Source organism: Panicum virgatum, chromosome 9N (genome assembly GCF_016808335.1).
Source record: "Panicum virgatum strain AP13 chromosome 9N, P.virgatum_v5, whole genome shotgun sequence".
In the NCBI taxonomy this organism is placed as follows: Eukaryota; Viridiplantae; Streptophyta; class Magnoliopsida; order Poales; family Poaceae; genus Panicum; species Panicum virgatum.
The window spans coordinates 23858488-23881383 of NC_053153.1; the positions used below are offsets into that span (position 1 = coordinate 23858488).

Here is a 22896-nt window from a genome sequence, read left to right on the forward strand (position 1 = left end):
CCCACTAAGCAAATTTTAGGTTCACTTCATGAAACCTTGGCTCTGATACCCGTTGTGAGAACCGCCCAATTTGATACTATTTTAAATGAACCGCCGGTCATTATCACCCAGATGAGAGTTAACACGTGCTTGCCGTAGAGCGAGCCACGTGTTATCCCACATCTAGAGACACGAATAACCGACACGTCATTCATTCAAAATAATACCAAATCCGGTAGTCCCGGTATGTGCTCCAACATACGCCCAGGATCAGCATATGCACATACTGTATACAATCGAATACATAGCCAACAATCCACAAAGAGCAGTTATATAAAAACCAGAGTTCGAGACTTAATATTACAAGTTCAACATAGGTGGGTTTAAAGCTTCACTTTACAAGCCTTGGGCTCACGCGAGTCATATTAAACAGAGATTTAGAGCTTATTGAAAATACATGCTCTCCCGAAGCTCAGCTACGATAAAACCTACTTAAGATGATGATGCCTTGCTCAAGGACATCACCACAGCAGCAACAGCCTACTCTTCCCCCGCATTAGGATCAGCGGGGTAGAAATGGCCGAACACCACTTCTGGCTCACCTGCATCTAGGTTTAGAAAGCACCCTGAGTACAAAAGGTACTCCGCAAGACTTACGCGATTAAATAAACAAGGATCATGCAAAGGCTCAAAGAAAAGCTTTAAGTTAAGTAATTATTGCATAAGCATGAGCTCTTTACACTACCACCTAGCAGAATTAATTAATCTTGCCCAACCCCAAACAATTTTAGTTGATTAAGAGAGCAAAATACTAAACAATAGATCATTATCAAGACATGATTCCAAAACCAACAATACCGAAACTCTCTAAGAGGAATTCGGCGAACCAAGAGCTTGCTCATATCCGAGAGCGCGGCAATTCGAATTGGTTATAACCTTGCAAGGGTGTACTACTTTACCCACACGACACGAGGACCATGCGACTCACCCAACCGATCACGCCGGGCAAGGGGGTACTCACGTCAACCGTTCCCAACAAGGCTCGATCATTGAACCTCACACCTAGCTTACGAGTAGAGACTTAGTTCCACCAGGGACATCTCTAAACTTTCCTACACATAAGTCCACCTGGGGACACACTAAGCCTCTCTGCATAGCCTGTAGCCACGTAGCTAGGACTGCACATCAATGATCAAGTCAAAGAAGGTAATTGGCTCATCCGTTCCATTATATTGGATATGTGGTAGCACGAAAAGGTGCTCAAGGCCGATGGCATCCACTCGGTCCTTAATCGATCCAAGCGGACTATGCCCATGTGACTTCATTCTCTAGGCCCTACCATTCCGCTCGAACCTCGCTACTACACTCCACTTATCCCAGCTTCCCAAGTGCGATCAAGGATGGATGGTAAATGTGATACTCTAACCCAATCCTTTCTTGCAAGTTATACAAGTATTCAAAGCAAAACTAAGCATCTAGTCAAATTAAGTTATTAGCTGACTAACATGTGGCAAGGACATGGTTAAACAATTCAAGGATGGCTAGTGCATCAAAGTAGGTACAAGGATGCAATACATAGATAATATATAACCCAACAGTACCCGATGAGATAGCTAACTAAATCAGATTAAATAGGTGCAAGGAAAATGCTTAGCTGCTTGCCTGGGTTAACTTCCGGCTCGACCACGAACGGGACTCCAAGCTCCGGCTCAACGGACTCGACGGGTTCCCCGGGTTCGCTCTCCGACGGTCCGGTCACTAAAATGCATGAATGCGATGCAAGAATTAAGGAATGAACTAAACAGCAAGCATAAATCATGAAACAATTTGAGCATGTAGAGAACAAAGCAAAGAACTCAAGAAAATTGGTTTTGCAGCAAAAACATTTTCCTAGAATTAACCATAAATAAAACCGTTTTCAGCTACTCTAAGCAAAATAAAACAGAAAAGGAATGCAAACTAAACTAAACAAATCCAAGAAAATTATCTTGGAAACTAGGCAGCAACACAAAGCTAACAAAACTGGTTTTGCTATTTTATCACTTTCCAGCAAAAAGTTCTATACTAAACCACCTTTTGGACAGCAAGCACGAAATCGAAATGAAACCCTAACCAACAGCAAGGAAACACAAGAGTAAGATGCACCACTGAAAACTACACCTCACAAGGAGTCTAACAAAATTTGGTTTGACATTTTTCAAGCAGCACACAAATAACTAAGTAATAAACTCACTTTTGCAAGATAAAACTATAGATCAATATACAGCAAAGTAACATGCAAAACAATATTTTTCCTAAGTAGATCTCAGCTAGAGGAATCCAACAAAATAAGTTTCATAATTTTTGGAGCTATACATGATTTTCTATGGATTTTGCAAGCTTGCAGGAAAATAAAACCTAAAGGAACCCTAGCTAATTCGCTAGGTACACCCGGATCAGGCCACACCCGTCAGCCAGAGGCCGACAGGTGGGTCCCACGGGCCAGCGACCCACCCCAGGCCGGGTCAAGGTAGGCTGCGGCCTTGACCGCGGCGTGGGCGCGGCCACGACGTTGCGCGGCGCGGCGTGCGCAAGCCGGTGCGGCGAGGCAGGGCGGAGCAGACCAGGGGCGGCGCGCATGGGGAAGAGGAGGAGTAGGCGAGCCTCACCGGCGGTGATGCGGGCCAGGAGCGGTGACGGACCGGCGGCGCGACGAACAGAGGCGGCGGCGGGCGGAGGCGCTCGTCGCCGGCTCTGCAGGGAGGGAGAAAAGGCCGGATTAGCGCCGGAATCGGAGGAGGACGACGCGAGGAAGCTTCCTACGCGACGAATTGAGACGATGCTCACCGGAGACAGCGAATCGCGGCGGCGACGGGAGCTCGGGCGGCGCGGCAATGGAGGGGGGGGGCTAGGGTTTGAGGCGGGGAACGGGAACGGGCCGGGGGCGGATAAGGAGAAGGGTGAGGAGAGAGTGAAAGGGCGGCACGGCTCACGACGATGGCCGGCACGTGGCGCGGAAGCCGAGGATGGACGCCGGCGGGCGACGCGTGCGGGCGCGCGAGAGAAAACAGAGAAGGAGAGGGAAGGGGCTGACAGGTGGGGCCCGGCAGAGGATTTTATTTTCTTTTTCCTTTTTTTTTTTCAGGGCTGTGACAGAGCTAAGATTGGTGCTGAAGTAAGTAGAGTTCTTAGCTTCCGGAAAGCTGTCTCACATTGGTCACTCCAATAGAATTTTGTACCTTTCTTGAGAAGTTCGGTCATAGGTTTAGCAATTCTGGAAAATTCCGGTATGAACCGACGATAATAACCCGCTAACCCTAAGAAACTTCGGATTTCAGCCACTGAGGTTGGAGCCTTCCAGTTCAGTACATCCTGTACTTTACTGGGATCAACAGAAATACCCTCAGTCGTAATAACATGACCTAGAAATGGAACTTCCTTTAGCCAAAATTCGCACTTGCTGAGCTTAGCATATAGCTGATGTTCCCTGAGACGTTGGAGTACTATATGAAGATGCTGAGCATGTTCTTCTTCCGTCTTGGAATAGATTAAGATATCATCAATGAATACCACGACGAATTTATCCAGCTCTGGCATGAACACCGAATTCATGAGATACATGAAGTAGGCTGGAGCATTGGTTAATCCAAAGGACATGACCAAATACTCATAAAGACCATAACGAGTGGAGAATGCTGTTTTTGGTATATCTGATGGCCGGATTTTGATTTGATGATAACCAGATCGAAGATCTATCTTCGAGAAGAACTTGGCACCGGCTAATTGATCAAAGAGAATATCAATGCGAGGAAGAGGATATTTGTTTTTGATGGTGACCGCATTCAAAGGTCGATAGTCCACACACAATCTTAACCCATGATCTTTCTTTTTCACGAACAAGGCTGGACAACCCCATGGTGAAGCACTGGGTCGGATAAAACCCTTATCTAATAACTCTTGCAACTGAACTTTCAATTCAGCTAACTCACTTGGAGTCATTCTGTACGGTCTTCGAGATATGGGCGCTGTGCCAGGCTGTAACTCAATGACAAACTCAATATCCCGATCGGGAGGCATGCCTGGCAAGTCCTCCGGAAACACATCGGGGTATTCACAAACCACCGGAATTATTTCTAGAATCTTCCCCTCAAGATGGTATATGATAGTGGTTGGAATTTCACGCTGGGAAAGATGAATATTCAAAATGCCATGTGTGGAAGAATTGATTCGGACAATGCGAGATGAAGTGTCAAGGATAACACGATGTTCCTCCATCCAATTCATTCCAAGAATGATATCTATTCCTTGGTTTGGAAGAACAATGAGATCGGTCTGGAAAACTTTCCCACCTAGGTCAAGGGATACACCCGGAACACATTGACCGGCTTTTAACGGTGCACCCGGTGCATGAATAATATATGGTCTCTTCATGTGTGTTACTTGCAAGTTGAGCCGTGCTACGCACGCTTTGCTGATAAAAGTATGAGATGCTCCGGAATCAAATAACACAACAACAGGGCGCTGGTTAACGGAGAAGATACCCGTCATCACTTGAGTACCGTCAGTAATATCTTCCAATGTGGTGTAGTTCACACGACCCGTTTTGATAGGTACAGTCTTCTTCTTATTATTTTGGGTACTAGAAGTTGAAATTGGTGTAGGAGGCTGGTAATTGACTTGTCTGCGTGGCATGGGACAATCACGTGCAAAATGCCCAGAAAGCCCGCAGTTATAACAAGGATAGTTGCTGGGGCGTACAAACTGCGAAGCGGGAGGTCTCTGCCCTTGCTGTGGCGCTGGGAGACGTGGTACCCACGACTGCTGCTGTGGCGGCCTAGCAACCCAACGGCCTTGCTGCGGTGGACGACTTAGAGTCCACTGACTTCCTGTTTGTACTAGCTTGTACTTCTGGGGCGTACTGCTGGAAGATCCAACAAGTGCCTTCCTCTTTTTGTCGGCCTTATGAGCTAATGTAGCATCTTCTTGAGTAATAGCCTTATTAACCAGTTCTGTAAAGTGGGCACAAGTAGTTAGGGCCAGTTTGTCCTGCAGCTTGGTATTCATTCCTCTCCTGAAGCAATCCTGCCTCTTTTCATCACTATCCACATGAAAACCACCATACTGAGCTAACTGGTTGAAGGTTTGAGCATATTGAAGAACAGTATTGTTTCCTTGCTTCAATTCCAGGAACTCTGCCATCTTCCTTCTCATCAGACTAGTAGGAATATGATGGGCCTTGAATGCTGCCACAAACTCATTCCAAGTGAGACGCGCACCAGCGGGGAGTAGAGACTTGTGATTAACCCACCATATCTTCGCTGGGCCTCTCAGTTGTTGCGCTGCAAAGGCGGCCTTGTCTACTTCTGTGCAATTGAGGATACTGAACTTGTCCTCAATGGTGCGAATCCATGCATCGGCTTCAAGAGGATCATCTGCCTTGTGGAACAGAGGTGGTTGGGTGGCCAGAAAACCGACATAGTCAGTTTCTGCTGGTGGTGCTTGTCGACCTCTGCCGGCATTATTTTGCACCAATTGCCTCATCAATTCGGTCTGCTCATTACGGTCAGCGATAAGAGCTGCAATAGCTTGAGCCAAGGAAGGAGGTGGTTGAGGTTGGGCTCCGTGATTCTCATTTTCATGGTTGGCAGCGTGGTTATCACCCATCTGCAAAATAACCACCCCTTGGTTAGCCATTCCGCTATCAGGACTAATTCATGCAAATAAAAAAATGTGCATATCTAATATGAACACACAGCATGAATCATTTCCCTTGCGATATGGTTCACCAAGGAAAAATAAACTGACTTGTTTTGGTTGAACCTCATCTACTCACTTGAACCACAGATTGGTAACTCGGGGTTGCACACTATTAACTACGAAGCGATCAAAATAACCTTTTTTTTTTTTGATGAGACGCAACCGCAAATAACAAAGCGATCAACCAACTCAAATATGCCAGATGCATGCACGTTCTATCGTTTCTCACCCAAGCAAGTACCAATTATGGTATACGAAGACGACTAGTGGCACAATTACGTACTCTCCCTATATATACTAGTCGTTCCTACGATCAAGGATTTCATAACGCGCTTAACAGAGTTAGTGTTCCTGCAGACAAACCAAAACAACAAGAGAGATATAATTATCCATTTCTGGACCCTTCGTGCCAGCACACACGAACGGCCCCCATGTGTCCTACGCCACACGGGTAACGCATATGCAGTTTCCCACATATTAACACATACATTACCGTCCACTATAGAGACGGCACCCAAACGTTCGACGCTGAATGGGCAGCGCTGCATACGTCGTAACAACGTATTCACTTCCCGTACACTCGCCTTACGGGACATCCATGGGTAGACGTGTCCCAAGGGTCACGGTCATGGCCAACCGCATGACAGGTTTACATCTCGTAACATTGACTTACGAAATGGCCGTGATCACAATCACACGACATGAAATCCGCACTCCATATCAGGCGGCAGATAGCGACAGGCTCGTTTGAATTGAGCCTTATCACCTCCTCATATGCTCATCATACGGGACCCGCGCACGTATGAAACACGTGGGCTATTCTAAGGACTACCAGAATGCTTACCTTTCTTACCTCAGCGTAGGTGCGTCGTTACAGAATAGTAGTTGTGCACAAAAGTAAGGTTTAACGAGAAGTAAATGCTGGAAGTGCTGGAATGAATAGATACTTAGATGCCTCCTAACTTATAACACATAATTAGGGCATACGAACTATCTATCCTATTCCTTAGCGCATCTAGCGTCAACTTTTCGAAAAACCCAAAAATTTTGCAGTTAAGCACTCAAGTAATCACCCCCCCAGCGCAATTAGCTCTGATACCAGCTGTCACAGAACAGTCCAAATAATACCGATCAAGTGCACTAATTAACCATTTAACTTAATCCTCCAATAATGCACTTCACCAGTACACTCAGACTGCCTGCTTTAACCAGGATCGGTTGCACAGGAACTCTCGCCAAAAGACGAGCACAGGTGATTACAAGCAACAAAAGTTTCCAAACTTAACTTACAGCCAGAGTTAAACAAAAGTCTTCAAAATTAATTTACAATAAAGTTTTACAAGCCAGAGTTACATTTCGAATACAGAGTTCAAACGCAGCGGAAAATACAAAATAGATTAAAACAAGTTCGAAATACCGTACGGTAGATAACGTCGATGACAAAAGACGAGCTTCACATCTTGCCCACTGATGTGAGGCTCACCTGCCTGCAATCACGGAGAAGGCGGAACCCACTCGAACGTCCAACCTGGAGGAAGAGGCTGACCACTCCAGGACGCACTGATTTCCTCGAAGTCTTCCGGAATACAGCCTGCTCAGAAGGGTTACAACCAAACCCTGAGTATTCTAATACTCAGCAAGGCTTACCCGTCTATGGGTATACTTAGCCCATTATCTAGACATGCACAGCTCTTTGGCTCTGGGTTATTTTGCTGAAAAGCTACTAAAACTGGATCCTTACTTTCAATATTTTAGCTCCAATTGTGTTGATAGCTAGAAACTAGGTTTGCCTACTTCTCTAGAGCACACATGGTTAATCATATTATCTTTTCAAGAACACCACATAAAACCATCTTTTCTCTTTCTGTCCTTTTAATTCTTACTACGATGCGACGCATTGACCAAGGCTCTCATATCCGCGAGTCACGGCGAATCGATCCGATTTAACCTTGCAAGGTGGACCTAACTCACACGACACGCGTAAACCCCGTCGGGCCACACACGTCAACTGTTCCCATAATTACCCCGAAGTCTGAATCAAGCCCGCAAGCACCCGGATGATGAGCCCCGCACGTGCGAACACCCAGTGAACCCGTGGGCTACTTCACCATCCGTCAACCCTACCCAGCACCGCAGGTCGAGACCCAGATTCCGACGCAATTAAGGTAATTAGCTTACCGGTTTCGACTACCTCCTACTTCCGGCATGTGGTTAGTACTGTTCAATCCTCAGTCAAAGGGCCAACAACGGAACGGTCCTCAATCGACACAGGCGGAGACTCAACTTTCTTTAATCAATAATCATGTCCAACTTTCCCTCCGCCCGGTCTCCAATTTCCTTCTCATTGCATTATTTCTCAAACACTGCCTGAGGTAACAACCCTACATCTCGCGGGTGACAGGAAATCACCCGTCTTCTACCGAGTTTAATTAAGCATAGCGGTGCTAGCGATAACTGCACTAGTAAGGACACTGGGTATACAAGATTATGCATCTATGGTTCCAATCAATTCCTTGAACGTAAATGCACAATATTTTAAATATAACATGGAGTAATTAAAATAAGGGATATGCTCCGGGGCTTGCCTTGCAAGTCAGCGGGGTTAGTGGTTTCTCCGGGAGCTTGATTAACGACTTCTCCTGGCTGCGGTTCTCCTGCGAAAGGCTCCTGGACCGGCTCGGCAACCAGCTCGTAGGCGATTTCGGTGTCGGCGGCTACACGAGGAAAAATATGCCATGCATGAGACTCAAGAAATGATGCAAAGCACTACTAACAACGAAAGACATGGACCAACTCCAAAAGTGTCTATAGAGCAACCTTACAACTAGGGTTACGATAGCAATGGTTTAGAACGGATGTGCAGCTTTTGGTTCTAAGGCCTTTTTAGCCTGAAGTGTCTCCTATCAAGCAAAAGTTACGAACTCGCTTCAAAGGATTAACACAACCCTAGAACAACATGGATCAAAATAACTAGGGGCTTGTTTTGTTGCAAAACACATGCATGCATAAAAGAATTAATTACAACAAAAATAAGAACAGAACCTAGCTAGGGATAAATTAAAAGCAAGGACTTGACTTGCAGACATGATCTAGCAATAATAAATAAGAATAACATGATTTTGCTAAAGCATGCTACACAAATTTTCTCACATTTAAAGACGACCGAAACCATTTATTTAACTCTAGCAAGGTAAACTAAACATAAAAAGATTTATGCCAAAGTGTACAACACCAGCACATGAGATTTTTACAGTGGATTACACATGCAATGAGTAGGTTACCACAAATTTTTCAGGATTTTTAGACAAATAGAACAACCGATACAAAATAATCTAGCTTAAACGCAAACCCTAAATTTAGTAGGGGCAAAAGTGACATTTCACATGAACCAGTATTTTTCTTCTGAAGATCTAGATTTAAGAAGACTAACAAAATTTGGTTTGCATTTTTAGCATTTTTATGCATTTTTCTACCAATTATCAAACTTCCAGCCAAAAATATACAATAAAGAAAACAAAACCATCCCTAATCCCCCCTTCTCTCTCTGACCCGCGGGTCCCACCCGTCAGTGGCTCAAAGAGAGAAAAGGGGGCGCCCCTCCCCTGCTCTGCTCGCCCGCACGCCATGGCCGTGGCAACCACCAGGCTCGGCGGCGGCGGCGGTCTCCGCGGGCGGGCTCCGGGCGGCGGTGCGGTGGTGCGGGCCCGCGGCCAGGGCGGCCGGCGGAGCGGGGCAAGGGCGCTCGCAGGGCCGGGGCGACGGCGCGGGGCACCTGCGAGGCGACGGCGGCGGCAGCGCAGGGGCGCGCGCGGCGGCGCGGCGGTCCGGTCCAGCCGTGGCCGGCCGGCGGCGGAGGCGGGGCGCGCGCGCGGCTAGTGGCCCAGGCGAACCCCATGCGCTAGGCGGCGCCGCGCAAGGCTGCACAGAGGCGGCCCGCAGCGGGCGCAGCGGCGGCGCCATGGCGACCACGGCGGCGCGGCGGCGGTCCAGCGCCGACGGCCGCGGAATCGAGCGGGGATAGGGTTGGGAAGGGAGAGGATAGCGCGGAGAAGCTCACCGGCGACTCAATTTGAGCGGAGGAAGATCGGAAGGTGGAGCTCGACGGCGAGGCAGAGCTTCAGCACGGAGCAGCCATGGCGGACGCGGCGCAGGCGCTGATTCGGCCTAGGGTTGGCTCGAACGAGCTCGGGAACGGGACGGCGTGCGTGCTGGGCAAGGCGAGGAGGGTCGAGGGAGGTCGAGGCGCGAGGAAATGGCGGCGAGACGGCGGTGGGCGGCCAGCACAGCTCCGGCGACGGCGAGCAGCGGGGCTAGGGTTGGTCGGCTCTGCTCGCGGCGCGAGGAAGGGGAATGAGAGGCGAAAATGAGCACGACTCTGTGCGGATAAGGATGGGAGTGTGTGCACGATGGGCGAGGTTCGTCGGCGCGACGCGTGGCGACCCCAACGTCGAGGCCGGCGAGGCACTGACCAAACGGGGCACAGTAACCGAATTTGTGTGATTTTAGCCGACTTTGACCGTCCAAAGCTCCAAATTTTACATTGGAACATGAAATTTGGCCAAAACAAAAGTTGTAGAGGACGATAAGAGCTACAACTTTTGTTTTGGGCGAAAGTTGATTTGAAGCTTGGATCACGGAGAAAAATGAGATCGAACACTGCTAAACAATGTTTTACCACGAACTCGATTAACGCTAACAATGGTGTTTAACCTTAATTAGCGATTAATCACGGCATTAGCGTCAAAACTAACACCGGGGTGTTACATGTGCTATGCTCTGCTCACTGCTATGATGCTGTGCATGTCTTCCTAGGATGTCTGGGACAGAGGGGCAGGCTGCTGTGGATGCCCCAGTGTCTGCGGGAGAGAAGCAAAGTGAGCCTGTGTTTCAGCTTAAGAGAAAATCAAATGACAATCCTCCTTTTTATTGCTGTAAGACCTCTTGAAAACCTCCTTTTTATTTTTTTGGCAATATTAGTACAAACGATTAATCACATTTAATCACGATTATTCACGATTACTCATTTTCCGTGCTCGAGCGCGCGCGCAGCGCTTAGCGATTTTTTGAACCAAGACTTCTTCCGGATTATCAAGATCATTTCATTCTCCTCTGATTCTGGGCTGGGTTCAGCATCCACAGCAGTTATTGCTTCCCAGTGAAGTGCATGGAGATACTTCTTGATGAACTCAATGGCAACGCTCTTGTCCCTCACAATGATAAACCCTGTCGGCCTGAGGATACGGTCCATTTCAAGGAGCAGGTCTTCCGCACTGCAACCTCTTTTGTCGAGGTCGGAGAAGACTGTCCATGCGTGGAGAAGATCATATGTTCGAGGATAGGTCGAGAAGGCTTCACACCTGCAGACACATTATTGTATTTGAGTAAATAATAACAGTGGGAACACAAACTTCCTGCTTGTAGGAAAATTGCCAGTAACAATATTGACTGAACACAGCAAGATCCAACAAATCTAGATGTACCCAATGAGGGGCCTGATGATTAACATTTGCAATGGCAATGCTACTAAAGCTTCACGCAAACCAGAAGACAATCTTGATAGTGATCTAGTAAGTTGCAACCTAAAATCTGATAAGACCATAGCCGCAAGAGACAGTGTATGCCATTGATATTTTACAAAGGATGTTATTTCCAGATCACACTTAATTAATATTAAAACATAACACACCACAAAGTGGCGCCATGCTGAAATCTCTTAGCCGTATAGAATTCAATTATATGAAAGCTAAACTTATTGGTGCTTGACACATACCAGTCGTGATTGCTGCCTATCAGTCCTCTATCGTAGATTATCTTCAGGGTGCTTGGTCCATCATGTGGCACAACATTCATCACCCATACATCTTTATCCTTGAGTGCGGCAGCAAATGACCCAAAGTTTGCTTTCATGTCCATAATGTTTCTAATAGTGTCTGGTTTCACCTTTGGGCCCAACAAACTCCAATAATTTTCTACTCTTTGCTGCCACATTTCCTGCAAGCAAGAATTATATAAGCAACCTTCTATGCAGTTGTTAAGACTCAAATAAGAAAATTCTGAATCTAAATGGTATGTCATATGCATAAAGACATTGTAAGGTCAACTAACCGTATCCTTTTCAAATGTGTCAGCAGTAACATATAAATCAGCAAGACGGGGAGGCGGGGTTGTTAATCGAGCAGGCCAGGGAGCCAGCCCAGTTCCTCCATCTCTGTGCATTTCTGAAAACATAAAATCACTTTTTCACTTTTTCTTCTTGCATCTCAAGATTAGCTAGAAAGTGGAGTGAACAAAATCATAGAAACAGAGGTACTCTCTACCCTATGGCTAACTATACAGACAAACATGGCAATTATAAGGGAAAAACAGAAGGACAACCATTTCAGCATTGATTATCTACAGAAAAGGAATCATTGCTACTCAATGGAAGCAAAAACGCCATAGACTACAAACTAACACAGAAACCACTTTATTGCTAAATTTACCTCCTGATTGCAAAATTGTCATGTGTGAGAAAGGAGAGAACCAAAAATGTCGCAAATAGGAAGTTGTTTCCCAAGGAAAAAAGGAGGGTACACACTTAGCATCAAATGATTACAGCGGGAACAGGATAAGCACTCACGTTCTGGATAAGGAGTAATGCAAGCTTCCATTGGCACTCCCCACACTGAATCTGGATCATCACCACTTTTACATAGAGGTGGCTTCGTTCCAAGTGCTCGTCTCCTGTAACAATCATTGTTCAGAGGCTTGACCCAAATAACAGTCTGGTTTCTTTTCTCTGCGATTTTCCAGCACATCCTTTCCACAAGAGCACTCATTTCTTTCCAGATTCGGAGATCCTCCTCATCTTGTGCATATGCTTCAGGAGAGGAGTAAGCAAAATAACCTCCAGGCCTGAGCAATCTGTCTAATTCAAGCAGAAGAATCCCATCTCTTTGAAGCCAATCAATCCTACAGCGTGAACAATGGGCTAATTCAAACGATCTACTTGGGTACGGAAGCCTTTTTGTTCCCAAAACACCAAGATATGCAGGGATCCCCCTTTCAAGTGCAAATTGAATCTGGTTCTGATGCACATCATTTGGTGCCAAAGACATTGCTATCACATTAGAAGAAAGAAGGTATCCTCCAAAACTAGCAACTCCACAACCAACATCAAGAATTGTACGAAGCATTCCCTCATTGTTTATATTGTTGTCTTTGAAATTTAGCATCTGTCAAACAGTAGAGATGGATCAGATAATAAAGTTCCAGAATACACAATGCTTTAAAACACATGTTTTGTTCCAGGGCAACTTTACAGGGGCATCAAGACAACAGCTTACATTTGCAATATTTGATATATATTTGTCAGCTCCATGATGAAAATGGGTTCCACCACCTGGAAACTTGATCTTTTCACCTGCTTCAACCATCCAGTTCTGGTCTGACTTCTGTTTTGCAAGGTGAGTGTGTGGAATATTTGCTTTCCACACTACATCACGACTTTTCGGCCATTTTATAGGAACCTGGAAAAAAACAAGTTTTGCAGGTGTGACACAGCTCATGAAGGATCCAATCAAACAGAAGTATTCTCAGAGAAGTATAGATTGAAATGGTCAGTGCACATGTTATTAACAAGGGAAAAACAGCTAATTATTTCCTGCTGTTAGAGTATATTAGGGATATCTCTGTATTAGGTAGATTAGGATTGTATCCGTATCCTACCATATCTGTAGGCTCCTTGCCCTCCAAGTCATGTACCCCTATATATTCAGCCCCAAGGCTCAGGCTGATACAATCCATCCATACACCAATTCTATTATTCTACACCTATCATCTTAATCTACATGCAACCAAATCATCTAAGTCTACATGCAAAAGAGTTCTATATTCTTGATTACATGAAGCACATATTATTCTATATAAAAGATGCAGTTGATGCAATCATATTAAAATGTCTAGTTGAAAACTTGAAATGAACAGTCCATGAAATCAAGTCAAGTAAGCTATAACTCAGTCACGATCTAAATGGAGTAAAACAAAACTATGAGAGAAGAGTCAGATCAATAGTGACCTTATAGCCATGTGGTGGAGGAATCAAGCAATTAAAGCGCCTTTCAGGAGGAGGGCAATGCCTCTCATAGTGCTCCATCAGGTTTAAATCCAGCTTTAGCCTCATTTGATATATCAAGTTCCTATCCAAGCAGGGGATTAGCTCTGAGTGCCGGTCATCACACACCTTAACACCGAAGAAAAAAAAAATTAAAATCATGAACAGAAAAATAGACAATCCACAAAAGAATTGATCACTAGCTGAAAACTTACAGGGAAGCTCTTGGGCTTAATATCATCTGCATCCCCAGTCCCGAAAATGGATTCTTCAGAGCCATCCTCACCGTCATCAGTGCCCCATCCAAGTGTACGCGAGAATTTGGTTCCATACTCAAACGCGGTGCTCTTAGCCTGCCCGTTGGAGCCCGAGAAATATAGGAAGAGAAGGCATAGGCACACAATCATCATGCAGCACAGCACAATGGGCCTCTTGCTCTGCCCTGCGTCATTTCTTCCCCTCATCTCGGATTCCAACTTGCCTTGCCCTCCCTTTAGCAAGCAGAACCCTCGGGATTCATAAAGGCCAAACGAAATTCCTACCCTCTGTCACACGGATCTGCAAAGACAAACACCAGTTATTAGACATAACCCGCTGAAGCTATTACTAAGCAGGAAGCTAACATAAAACGAAAATTCAAGAAGCCGAACCAAAAAAACACAAAGCTGCCGAACTGAAACCAAGATGGAGGCCTCACAAGAACGGAGATTAAAATGCTCCCACAAAACGCTCCAAGACTTGAACAAGATGAAATTGAACAGCGAATTTCCCGTCTAAGCAAGCCAACTTTCAGTGCACAAAGGTGAGAAAAGAAACAGCAGCGGCAGTGAAGTGAAGTGGGGGGCAGATCACAAAGTGGAAAGACCGCACCCACTTTAAATAAAGCACCATTTTCCGGGCTATTTTACTCGCGGATTCCGATCTGGGGGACCTCCCTTTCAACGAGGCGGCCTTGAATTCGGTTCACTGGCACGGAAGCTAACGAAATGGATTAGGCGCTCAAGCATAGACGCACAAAAAACAAAAAGAAGGGTTGGAACAATTTTGGATTAGGCAGCCATCTCAACGCACGCGCAGAAGGGGAAAAAAAAGCTTTGAATTTGACGCGGTTCAAATGCGCGACAGCGACGGGCACCACTGCGGCAGTGCGACGCGGGACGGGAGCCGAGTGCGTCCGGCGCGAGGGCAGAAGCAGATTAAATATCGCAAACCAACAACCTAAACGGGCGGCCTAATCCCAAAACTGACGAAACCAACCGAATCCTAACAGAACAGGAAAAAACAGAACCGAAGCAATCGCGGCACGGGATAGCCATCGGCCGCGCAGACACCGGGCTCCGGTCGCGCAAGAGCGCGCGCTCGCCAGTCCACCGGCGCCGCTAGGAGGTGCGCAGGGTCGAGCGAGCGGCGGCAACAGATCGAGCAGGGGCGGCCGCCGCCGCCGAGGCCGAGGCCGCCGCATTGCGGCGCTGGGCGGGAGGAGGTGAGGAGGGACGGAGGGAGCAACGCACCGTCGCAGCCGCAGATCCGTGGCGCGGGTCGCAGTGCCGCCGCGGGGCGCGGTCGCCTTCGGTCGCGGGGCGGGGGGAGGCAGCCAGTCAGGGAGCGAGCGGGAGCTAGCGGAAGGCCTCGACTCGCGGGGTAAAGCGAGGGAGCGAGCGAACGCGCAAACAGAGGCGGGGTGCTGTGGAAAGAGGGGTTTGGCGAGCTCTCCCTTTGCCGTGCGCCGTGCGCGAGGGGGAGGGGGAGAGAGAGGGGAAGGAACAAATCCTAGATTAGCATCAGGTTTAGCGGCGTTGGTTGTGGAATTAGACGGGGATCTCTGTCGGCGTCCCTTTGTCACGTGACTACGGGAGCCTCCGATTCCATCATGTTCGTTCTTTTTTTTGAAAAGATCATCCTGTTCGTTCTTTTTTTTTTTTGAAAAGATCATCCTCTTCGTTCTTTTGTTTTTTTTGACGGTCACGGGGGAGAGCATCCCCACCTGAATTTCATTCCATGGGCCTTTTCAAGGCCAAAAGTCTTACAACAAGGATCTTCAGCAGGAAACATAGGGGGAGAAGAAAAACATGCTATAGTTGTCTACATATTGGAGAACACAGCGCACCAGGCATCACACACAATGTAGTCTTCCCTCTTCCATCTATAACTCCATTCCCGTGCCTCGCTCCGGCAGGCGTCCCAGAGCCTTCGATGTGAGGGTGGGAGGCTTCTGAATATCACCTCGTTCCTGTGCTTCCAGAGGTTCCAACAGATCAGCAGAACAAAGCTGTCAAAGTGTTTTGATGGAATAGATGTCGGGCGGGGAAAGGCCCAGAGCTTTGTCACTTCTCCCTGGCTGGCGTCCATGCCCAGCGCATGCCAAGCTTGACTTGCAAACGGGCAGGAGAGGATCAGGTGCTGGCAATCTTCATCCTCAACACTACAAACCTCGCACTTGGCGTCGTCCAGCAGGTGTTTGGCGCTCAAGTTGGCTCGACAGTTCAGCCGTTGACGTGCCAGAAGCCATGCAAAGAATTGCGCCCGTGGAGGAGCACGATTGCGCCAAACAAACTCTGTGAATTCACACTGATCGGCCCCCAGGGCTTGCATGGAGAGCCGGTAGATTGGCCCAGCACGCAGGGCATCCCCCTCACAAGCCAGCAGTGAGAATCTTATGTCAGCGCCTTCATTCAGCTGCGCTCCCATCAGAGAAACCCTGAGCGTAGCAAGCTCTGCCCGCGCTCCAGCCGAGAGGCGGGGAACCAAGAAATGTTCAATCCCGGCACCGAGCACACTTGCGACAGAAACCTCAGTAGTGGTGGCATGGGAGAAAAGAAGAGGGAACTGTACTGACAGGCGCCCAACAGCAAGCCAACGATCACCCCAGAAGCTGGTGTCGTCGCCGTTTCCCACTTTGCAGGCCGTGACCGCCCGGTACATCGGGAGCAGATCCTCCAGGTCCTGCCAGTGCGTGCCTGCTAGCCCGCCGTGCATCGTAACGAGGTCCATCTTGCTGCGTACCCAGACTGCCCAGGCGGATTCTCCTGGATTGTGCAGACGATGAAGCAATTTCAAGAGGAGGCACTTGTTCTGCATGGCCAGATCTTTTATCCCCAGACCACCCTGCTCTTTCGTCTGGCAAACCTGTTCCCAGGAGACCAGGCACTGCGCGCCCGAGACATGGTCCTCGCCCGACCACAGAAAGGCCCGTCGGCGGCGATCAAGCGCATCCAGTATGCCTTGGGGAAGAAGGAGCGACGACATGGCATAGATTAGCTGACTGTCCATCACGCTGTTGATCAGCACAGCCCTACCCATCGAGTTCAGCAAGGTGCACTGCTACCCGGCCAAGTATCTGTCGGACTTGCTGATCAAAGGGGCAAAGGCACTGAGGCGAAGCTTGTCACAGGACAACGGGAGACCAAGGTAAGTTTGGGGGAAACTCCCAACCTGACATTCAAGAACCCCGGTCAGCTCGGCAACATCCACCGGGGAAGTATGCATGGGCACAATGGTGCTTTTGTTGTAGTTGATTTTGAGCCCCGTTGCCGCTGAGAAAGCATCAAGGATCCTCTTCAGTAGCCGCACACTTGCAGGATCTGACCGCAGCACCACAAGAGTATCATCGGCATACTGCAGCACCGGACATGGCAGGTTGTCATCCGCGGGGTGTTTGATCCCCGGACATTGCTTAACCATCTGTTGCAGGACGTCAGCCACAATCAGGAACAGGTAGGGGGAGAGAGGGTCTCCCTGGCGGACACCCCGTTTGCAAGAGAACCAGGGGCCTGGCGTGCCATTGACGAGCACCGCCGACTTGGACGAGGACAGGAGGGCCGCGACCCAGCGACACCAAAGCTGGGGGAAACCGCGCACTGCCATGATTCTTTGCAAGCTATCCCAGTTCACTGAGTCGAACGCCTTGGCAAAGTCAAGCTTCAGGACGAGTGTTGGCAACCTCCGTTTGTTGCAGCACTGGACTAGTTCCATGGCGTAGATGAAGTTCTCCGAGATCGACCGCCCCTTGATGAAGCCGGTTTGGTCCACATCAATGATCCGGGGGATTTCAGCTTGCAACCTTGTTGTCAACATCTTTGCGACGATCTTCAGGGAGCAGTTCTGTAGGCAAATCGGGCGGTAGTCCCCCGCACGGGTAGCTGCGCAGTGCTTGGGGATCATGACCACGAAAGCACGGTTCAGCCGCTCGAGCCCTGCCTCCTCGCGGTGGAAAGCGTGTGCGAGGTCCATAACAGCGCCAGCAACCGTGTCCCAGGCAGCTAGGTAGAAGCTTGGGCCGAAGCCGTCTGGGCCAGGGGAGCTGTTCCGGTTCATAGCCTGCACCGCTGCGCGCGCCTCCGGCTCGGTGAAAGGAGCAACGAGGGGCTCGCCGCTGACAGTTGGAGCCACTGCATAAAGCTCTTCGAGGGAGAAGGACCAGGTAGTGGCATGCACCTCGCCGAGCAGGGACCGGAGGTGCGTCGTCAGCGCCGCCGTCTTCGCTTCGTGGGACGTGATCGTGTTCCCGTCCACTTCCAGTGCCCGGATTTGATTCCGGCGCAAGCGCTGGCTGGCATGCGCATGGAAAAACCGGGTGTTGGAGTCGCCTTCCCGTATAGCGCGCTGCTTGCCGCGCTGCTTCCAGTATGCCGCACGCGCACGCAAGGAGGTGGCGAGCTTCTCTTGGCATTCCTGTCGAACGAACAGCTCCCCTGTGGAGAGAACACGGGATTCTTCAAGCACATCAAACATATAGATGACAAATTTGCAATTTTGGTGGAGAGAAGGTGGAGCACGCTTACTCCGAGCCCAAGCCTTAGACGCGTTCCGAACTGCTTTCAGCGCACCTGCCAGAACGCCTGCCGCGCCCCCCTGCGGATGTCTGTGCCAGGCCGGAAGAACGGAAGGCAGGAAGTCACGATCCTTGAGCCATCCGTTCTCGAAGCGGAAGAGGTTCGGTTTGGGGATGGAGGTGCTGACCGTGAGCAGGATTGGGGTGTGGTCTGAGGTAGGTTTGGGGAGGGAAGTGAGCGAGGAGTTGGGGAAGCCCATGCTCATGGAGTTGTTAAAAACACACGGTCGAGGCGCGCAAGGGTGGGGGAGGCACGGTGGTTGGACCAGGTGAAAAGGCGATCTAAGAGCGGGATGTCAATAAGACCGAGATCGTCAATCGCATCGTTGAAGGCTTGGGCAAGAGGTTGGTTGAACGAACCATTGTTGTTTTCGTCGCACGTTCTCGTTAAATTGAAATCACCGGCAATGACCCAGCTCCCCTGGATGTGGCTAGCAATGTCGCTTAGGTCATTAAGGAAGTGGAGGGAGTCTCTGTGGTCTGCGGGCGCGTAGACATTTGTGACTGCAAAGCGGTCATCAGAGACGGTGGACGCGAAAAAGGATGTAAGAGTGTGGCGGCGAGCAATGTAGGAGGAAGCGGTCAGGGACCTGGAGTCCCAGGCGGTCACGATGCCCCCGCGCGAGCCGACGGATTCAGCAAAGTGGAAGTCAGTGAGATTAGGGGGGAGGAAGCTACGACATTTGTGGGTAGGAATCGACCGGAGCTTTGACTCTTGGAGGCAGGCCACGTCCAGTTTGGCAGTGAGAAGCGTATCCCGGACGAGCTTACATTTGTTAGCGTCGCCCAGGCCTCTAACGTTCCAGGAGACCAAAGACCAGTTAGCAGCGTTAGAGGTCATTAAGTGACAAAGAGCTCACCGAGAACATAAACGTGGGCAGCCCAACGAAGAGAGCGTCCCTGACAACGTAGAAGAAACGGGGTGGACGAAACAACCTGGTGCCAGAGCGCCAAGCACGTTACAACACACAAAGGTCCTGACAAGCTCCAAAGGAGCAACAAGCTACAAGCAGCGCGACTGAGAGAACTAAAGCAAGGGAGATTAAGCGGGGGGTAGGCGCTACTGCTAACAGAAAAGGTCAAAGCAGTCCGCGCAGATGAAACTTTGGATTCCATCATTTCGAGCCGGCCAGCGCCAAGTCCAGAGCAGCGCTCGTGCGGTCGCCGATAGCCAGCACCTTGTTCAGGGCAACCACCGTTGCCGCGCCAAGGCCGACGGCATCAGCCAGCTTGACTAGGTCAGCAGCAGCGATCGGCTTCTTGGTCTGCTTCAGGAGCTTCTTCTTGGCGACGTGGAGCTGCACAGGTTTGGAGCACAGCGTGAGACTGTTCTGGAGCGCCTTGAGCTGGGACGCCTTATCAGTCGAGTGCACGTAGAGCCCAGTGTCCTTGGCGGCCAGGCGCAAGCTACTGCGAGTGGCGGCCATCCCCTTCTTGGTAGCCGCAGCAGGACGATGGGGCTTTGGGGGTTTGGGCGGGAGCACAGCGTCAGTGCAAGTAGGAGGGGCGTGCGGCGACGGGATTGGGGATGGAGCAGAGGGGGTGGGGGGGTCCACCGCAGGAGGCGAGTGCCAGGTGAGCAGCAGGGCCGGGGATGCGCGGCAAGCGGAGGCGGCAGGTGGTGGCGGCGGCAGGCATGTGATGACGATGGGGAAAGGCGGAAGGCGCGCTAGGGGCAGCGGGTTGATGTAGCCATGGCAGAGGATCGCTGCGCCGAGGAAGGCAGTGGGGTGGAGCGGCGGCGGCTGGTTTTGTTGTGGTGGCGCAGGGGGGCGAGGCGGGCCGAAAGGCTGCGGTGGGGGTGGCAGCAGACCAGCAGAACCTGGGTCGGACTGAGGCCCATTGCCCCCAGCCGGTGGGGGCCCAAAGAAAGGGATCCAGTCCCCCATCGCGTCGAACTGCTGGTGGCACGGCCAGAGCTCCAGGGCGTTCATGCGGAGCTGGAAACCGCGCCCGCTGGGAGGGTGAACACCAACCCGATAGGGCACATGGGGGTTGTTGAGCTCGATCACCAGGCGAAGGGAGGAGCGATCTGGACCAGGGAAGCACAGGGGATCGATCTCCATGACCGTGCCCACGCAGGCAAAGACCGCGCGGATCCGGGCATTGTCCCAGTGCTCCTCCGGGAAGTTCCAGGCCACGACGTGAGCCAGCCATTGGGGGGTCCCGATGAAGCGGTCCTTCGTTTCCTCCACCCGCTCGAGGCGAATCTCCACACCTTCGTGCGAGAAGGGCTGGAGACTCACGGCGGCCTCGCGAGCCGCACAGGTGAGGAAGCGGAGGAGGAAAACGCCATGGGAGGAGGGGGTCATCTCAAAGCGCAGACCTGGGATCAGCGAGTGGATGGCGGCGCGGACGAGGGGGCCAGGCGACGCCGCCGCGCCGCGTGCGTCCAGATGCACGAAGACGCACCTGGCCGCGCGCGACCAGTCCCCCTCCGGGACCCAGACCTCCAAGTACTCCGGGCTGCCGTCGGCGTCGCTCTCAACTTCTTCTTCACTTTCCTCCTCGCCATCCTCATCAGAGGTAGGCTCGGCACGGGGAAAGGGCTCCGGCACCGGTGTGGGGGACGGTGGGGAGCGACCGCACCCCTCCGAGCAGCCATCGCTCAGAGGGGGGGAGCCGCGGAGGCCCACCATCCTGATGTCGCGAGCCCTGGGGTGCGCAGGTCGCCGGGTGGGAGCGCAGGAGACTCCCCTCCCAGTCTCCACCGGCTCGCGGAACAGGTCACCCAGAAAAAAAAGGACCCTCGTCGGCAGCAACCTGGCGGCCAACGGCAGGACCAGCACTGGAAGAGGCGAGCATGTTCAGCGGGTCGAAGGACGAGGTGAAGGGGGGAGGTTGAGTGGGGTTGGGGGTGGCGTGGGCGTGGCGGATGGGGGAGGCGAGCTACGAGGTGCGAAAGGGACGGCGTTGACTGCGGCACGAGACGCAGGCAGGGGGACCGTAGGACGGCGTTTGGGGTAGGGAGTCTGCTCGCGGCGGGCAGCCATGGGGCACGAGTATCCGTGGTGGCCGGAGCCACGGCAGATGCGGCAGCGGACGGGGTCCCGGCAGTCGCGCACTTGGTGGTCGAGGGCGAGGCAACGGAAGCAGCCAGGGTGGTGGAGGGGGATGGGTGTGGGGCTGTGTCTGGGCGGTGGGGCGGGGCGGGCAGGGGAGAGAACCGCTTCAAGGTAGGGGGACCCGAGAGCGGAGGGAGTGGAGTGGGCCGGGGTGAATGCGGACGGGACAGGCGGCGCGGCGCCGCGTCTTGTCGCAATAGAAGCGGCAGTCAGGGGGAAAGGGAGCAGTGCAGGCCTGGAGGAGTCAGTAAAGGCGCGATCTTTTGCGATCTCCCCTGGGCGGCAACGCCCAGTCCCAGACGGAGGGGCCACGCGGTCTTGGGAGGGGAGAGGGGGAAGGTCAGCTCCGGTGGGGGCGGGCGCGTTTCTCGGGGCCTGGGCCGGGTTGGTTGGTGGTTTGGCGTAACTGCAGGTGTCTTCCTCCTTGAGTTCGTTCGCCATGGCTAGAGCTTGCGCTTCAGTACTATGAAGGTAAAACCGGAACCTGTTGAACTCAAGGAAACCGTGCGCGATCAGAAAGTTAGCGACGTGACCGTTTGAGACTCGAGCACGAAAGACCGAACGGGTAACGACCACGACTCTAACCAGGTCCGGGGGAGCCGTTAGGAGGAAGGACAGCACCGAGGAGATGTAGGAGGAGGTGAAGCGACTGGCATGGAAGGGGGGGGGGGGGTGATCCAAACGGGGGAGCAGTGGGGGGAAGGAGCGACAGCACCTGGAACGGCCGTGACATGGAAATCACAGAGGAGGACTTCCTTCGTTCTTTTGTTGTGCCGTTTCGACACGCTGGCATCAAATCGCGCACCGTAATTTGCAAATAGCTGTGTAGAAATGGAGGAAATTGCCAGCGGCCATACACAGGCACGCGAATGGGCAGGGGCAGCCAACCAATCGAATTCAAAGCAGTGTCGGTTCACATGAAGAGTGAAGAGATTGGCCCCGTGCCTGTTCACACACAGAATGTTCGATCCCAGATCTGGCTACAGCTCGCGCACGCCGGCACCGACGCACAAGCTGCCCAGTGGCGAGCTGTGGACTGGAGTGCCGCCGCTGAAGCCTAGAGATGCTCGGACAACGGGCATGCCCGCGCAAACGCAGGGCCACACCGCCACAGAACCGTGCCCCCCACCGAGACACATGGTGCCCGCCAGTTTTGGCATGACCGGACCTGCAAACAGTGCCATCATGAGCGC

The 22896-nt window shown here is 51.1% G+C and overlaps 2 protein-coding genes across 6 annotated transcripts in view; both read right to left on the bottom strand.

Moving 5' to 3' along the window:
* LOC120691755 (probable methyltransferase PMT3) overlaps nt 1-15602 on the bottom strand; it is a 29157-nt gene extending 13555 nt beyond the window's left edge. The window contains exons 1-8 of one of the 5 annotated variants that reach the window (XM_039974941.1): nt 15319-15539; nt 14023-14365; nt 13772-13936; nt 13041-13223; nt 12335-12929; nt 11821-11933; nt 11486-11706; nt 10791-11072 (exon numbers count right to left, since the gene is read on the bottom strand). In XM_039974941.1, coding sequence (XP_039830875.1) covers nt 10791-11072; nt 11486-11706; nt 11821-11933; nt 12335-12929; nt 13041-13223; nt 13772-13936; nt 14023-14271 — 1808 coding nt within the window. In that variant the 5' untranslated portion in view covers nt 14272-14365; nt 15319-15539. The other 4 variants (XM_039974936.1, XM_039974939.1, XM_039974937.1 and 1 more) reach the window with 4 other exon arrangements.
* A 287-nt stretch (nt 15603-15889) lies between these two features.
* LOC120688871 lies at nt 15890-18838 on the bottom strand. The gene is made up of 3 exons (XM_039971227.1): nt 18634-18838; nt 17240-18519; nt 15890-16933 (listed from the first exon to the last, which is right to left on the bottom strand). Exons 1-3 carry the CDS (start codon nt 18836-18838, stop codon nt 15890-15892), a joined length of 2529 nt encoding a protein of 842 aa, XP_039827161.1.
* Between the last annotated feature and the right edge of the window lie 4058 nt (nt 18839-22896).

Bases quoted from the DNA above. Each gene is read 5' to 3' on its own strand.
- LOC120688871 (XM_039971227.1), bottom strand. From the start codon at position 18,838: ATGGGCTTCCCCAACTCCTCGCTCACTTCCCTCCCCAAACCTACCTCA. The intron at 18,520-18,633 runs GTGCGCTGAAAG...ATGTGCTTGAAG, and splicing joins CGCGGCAGGCGTTCTGGCAG to AATCCCGTGTTCTCTCCACA. The intron at 16,934-17,239 runs GTTGGGAGTTTC...TCCTGGGAACAG, and splicing joins CCGGGGTTCTTGAATGTCAG to GTTTGCCAGACGAAAGAGCA.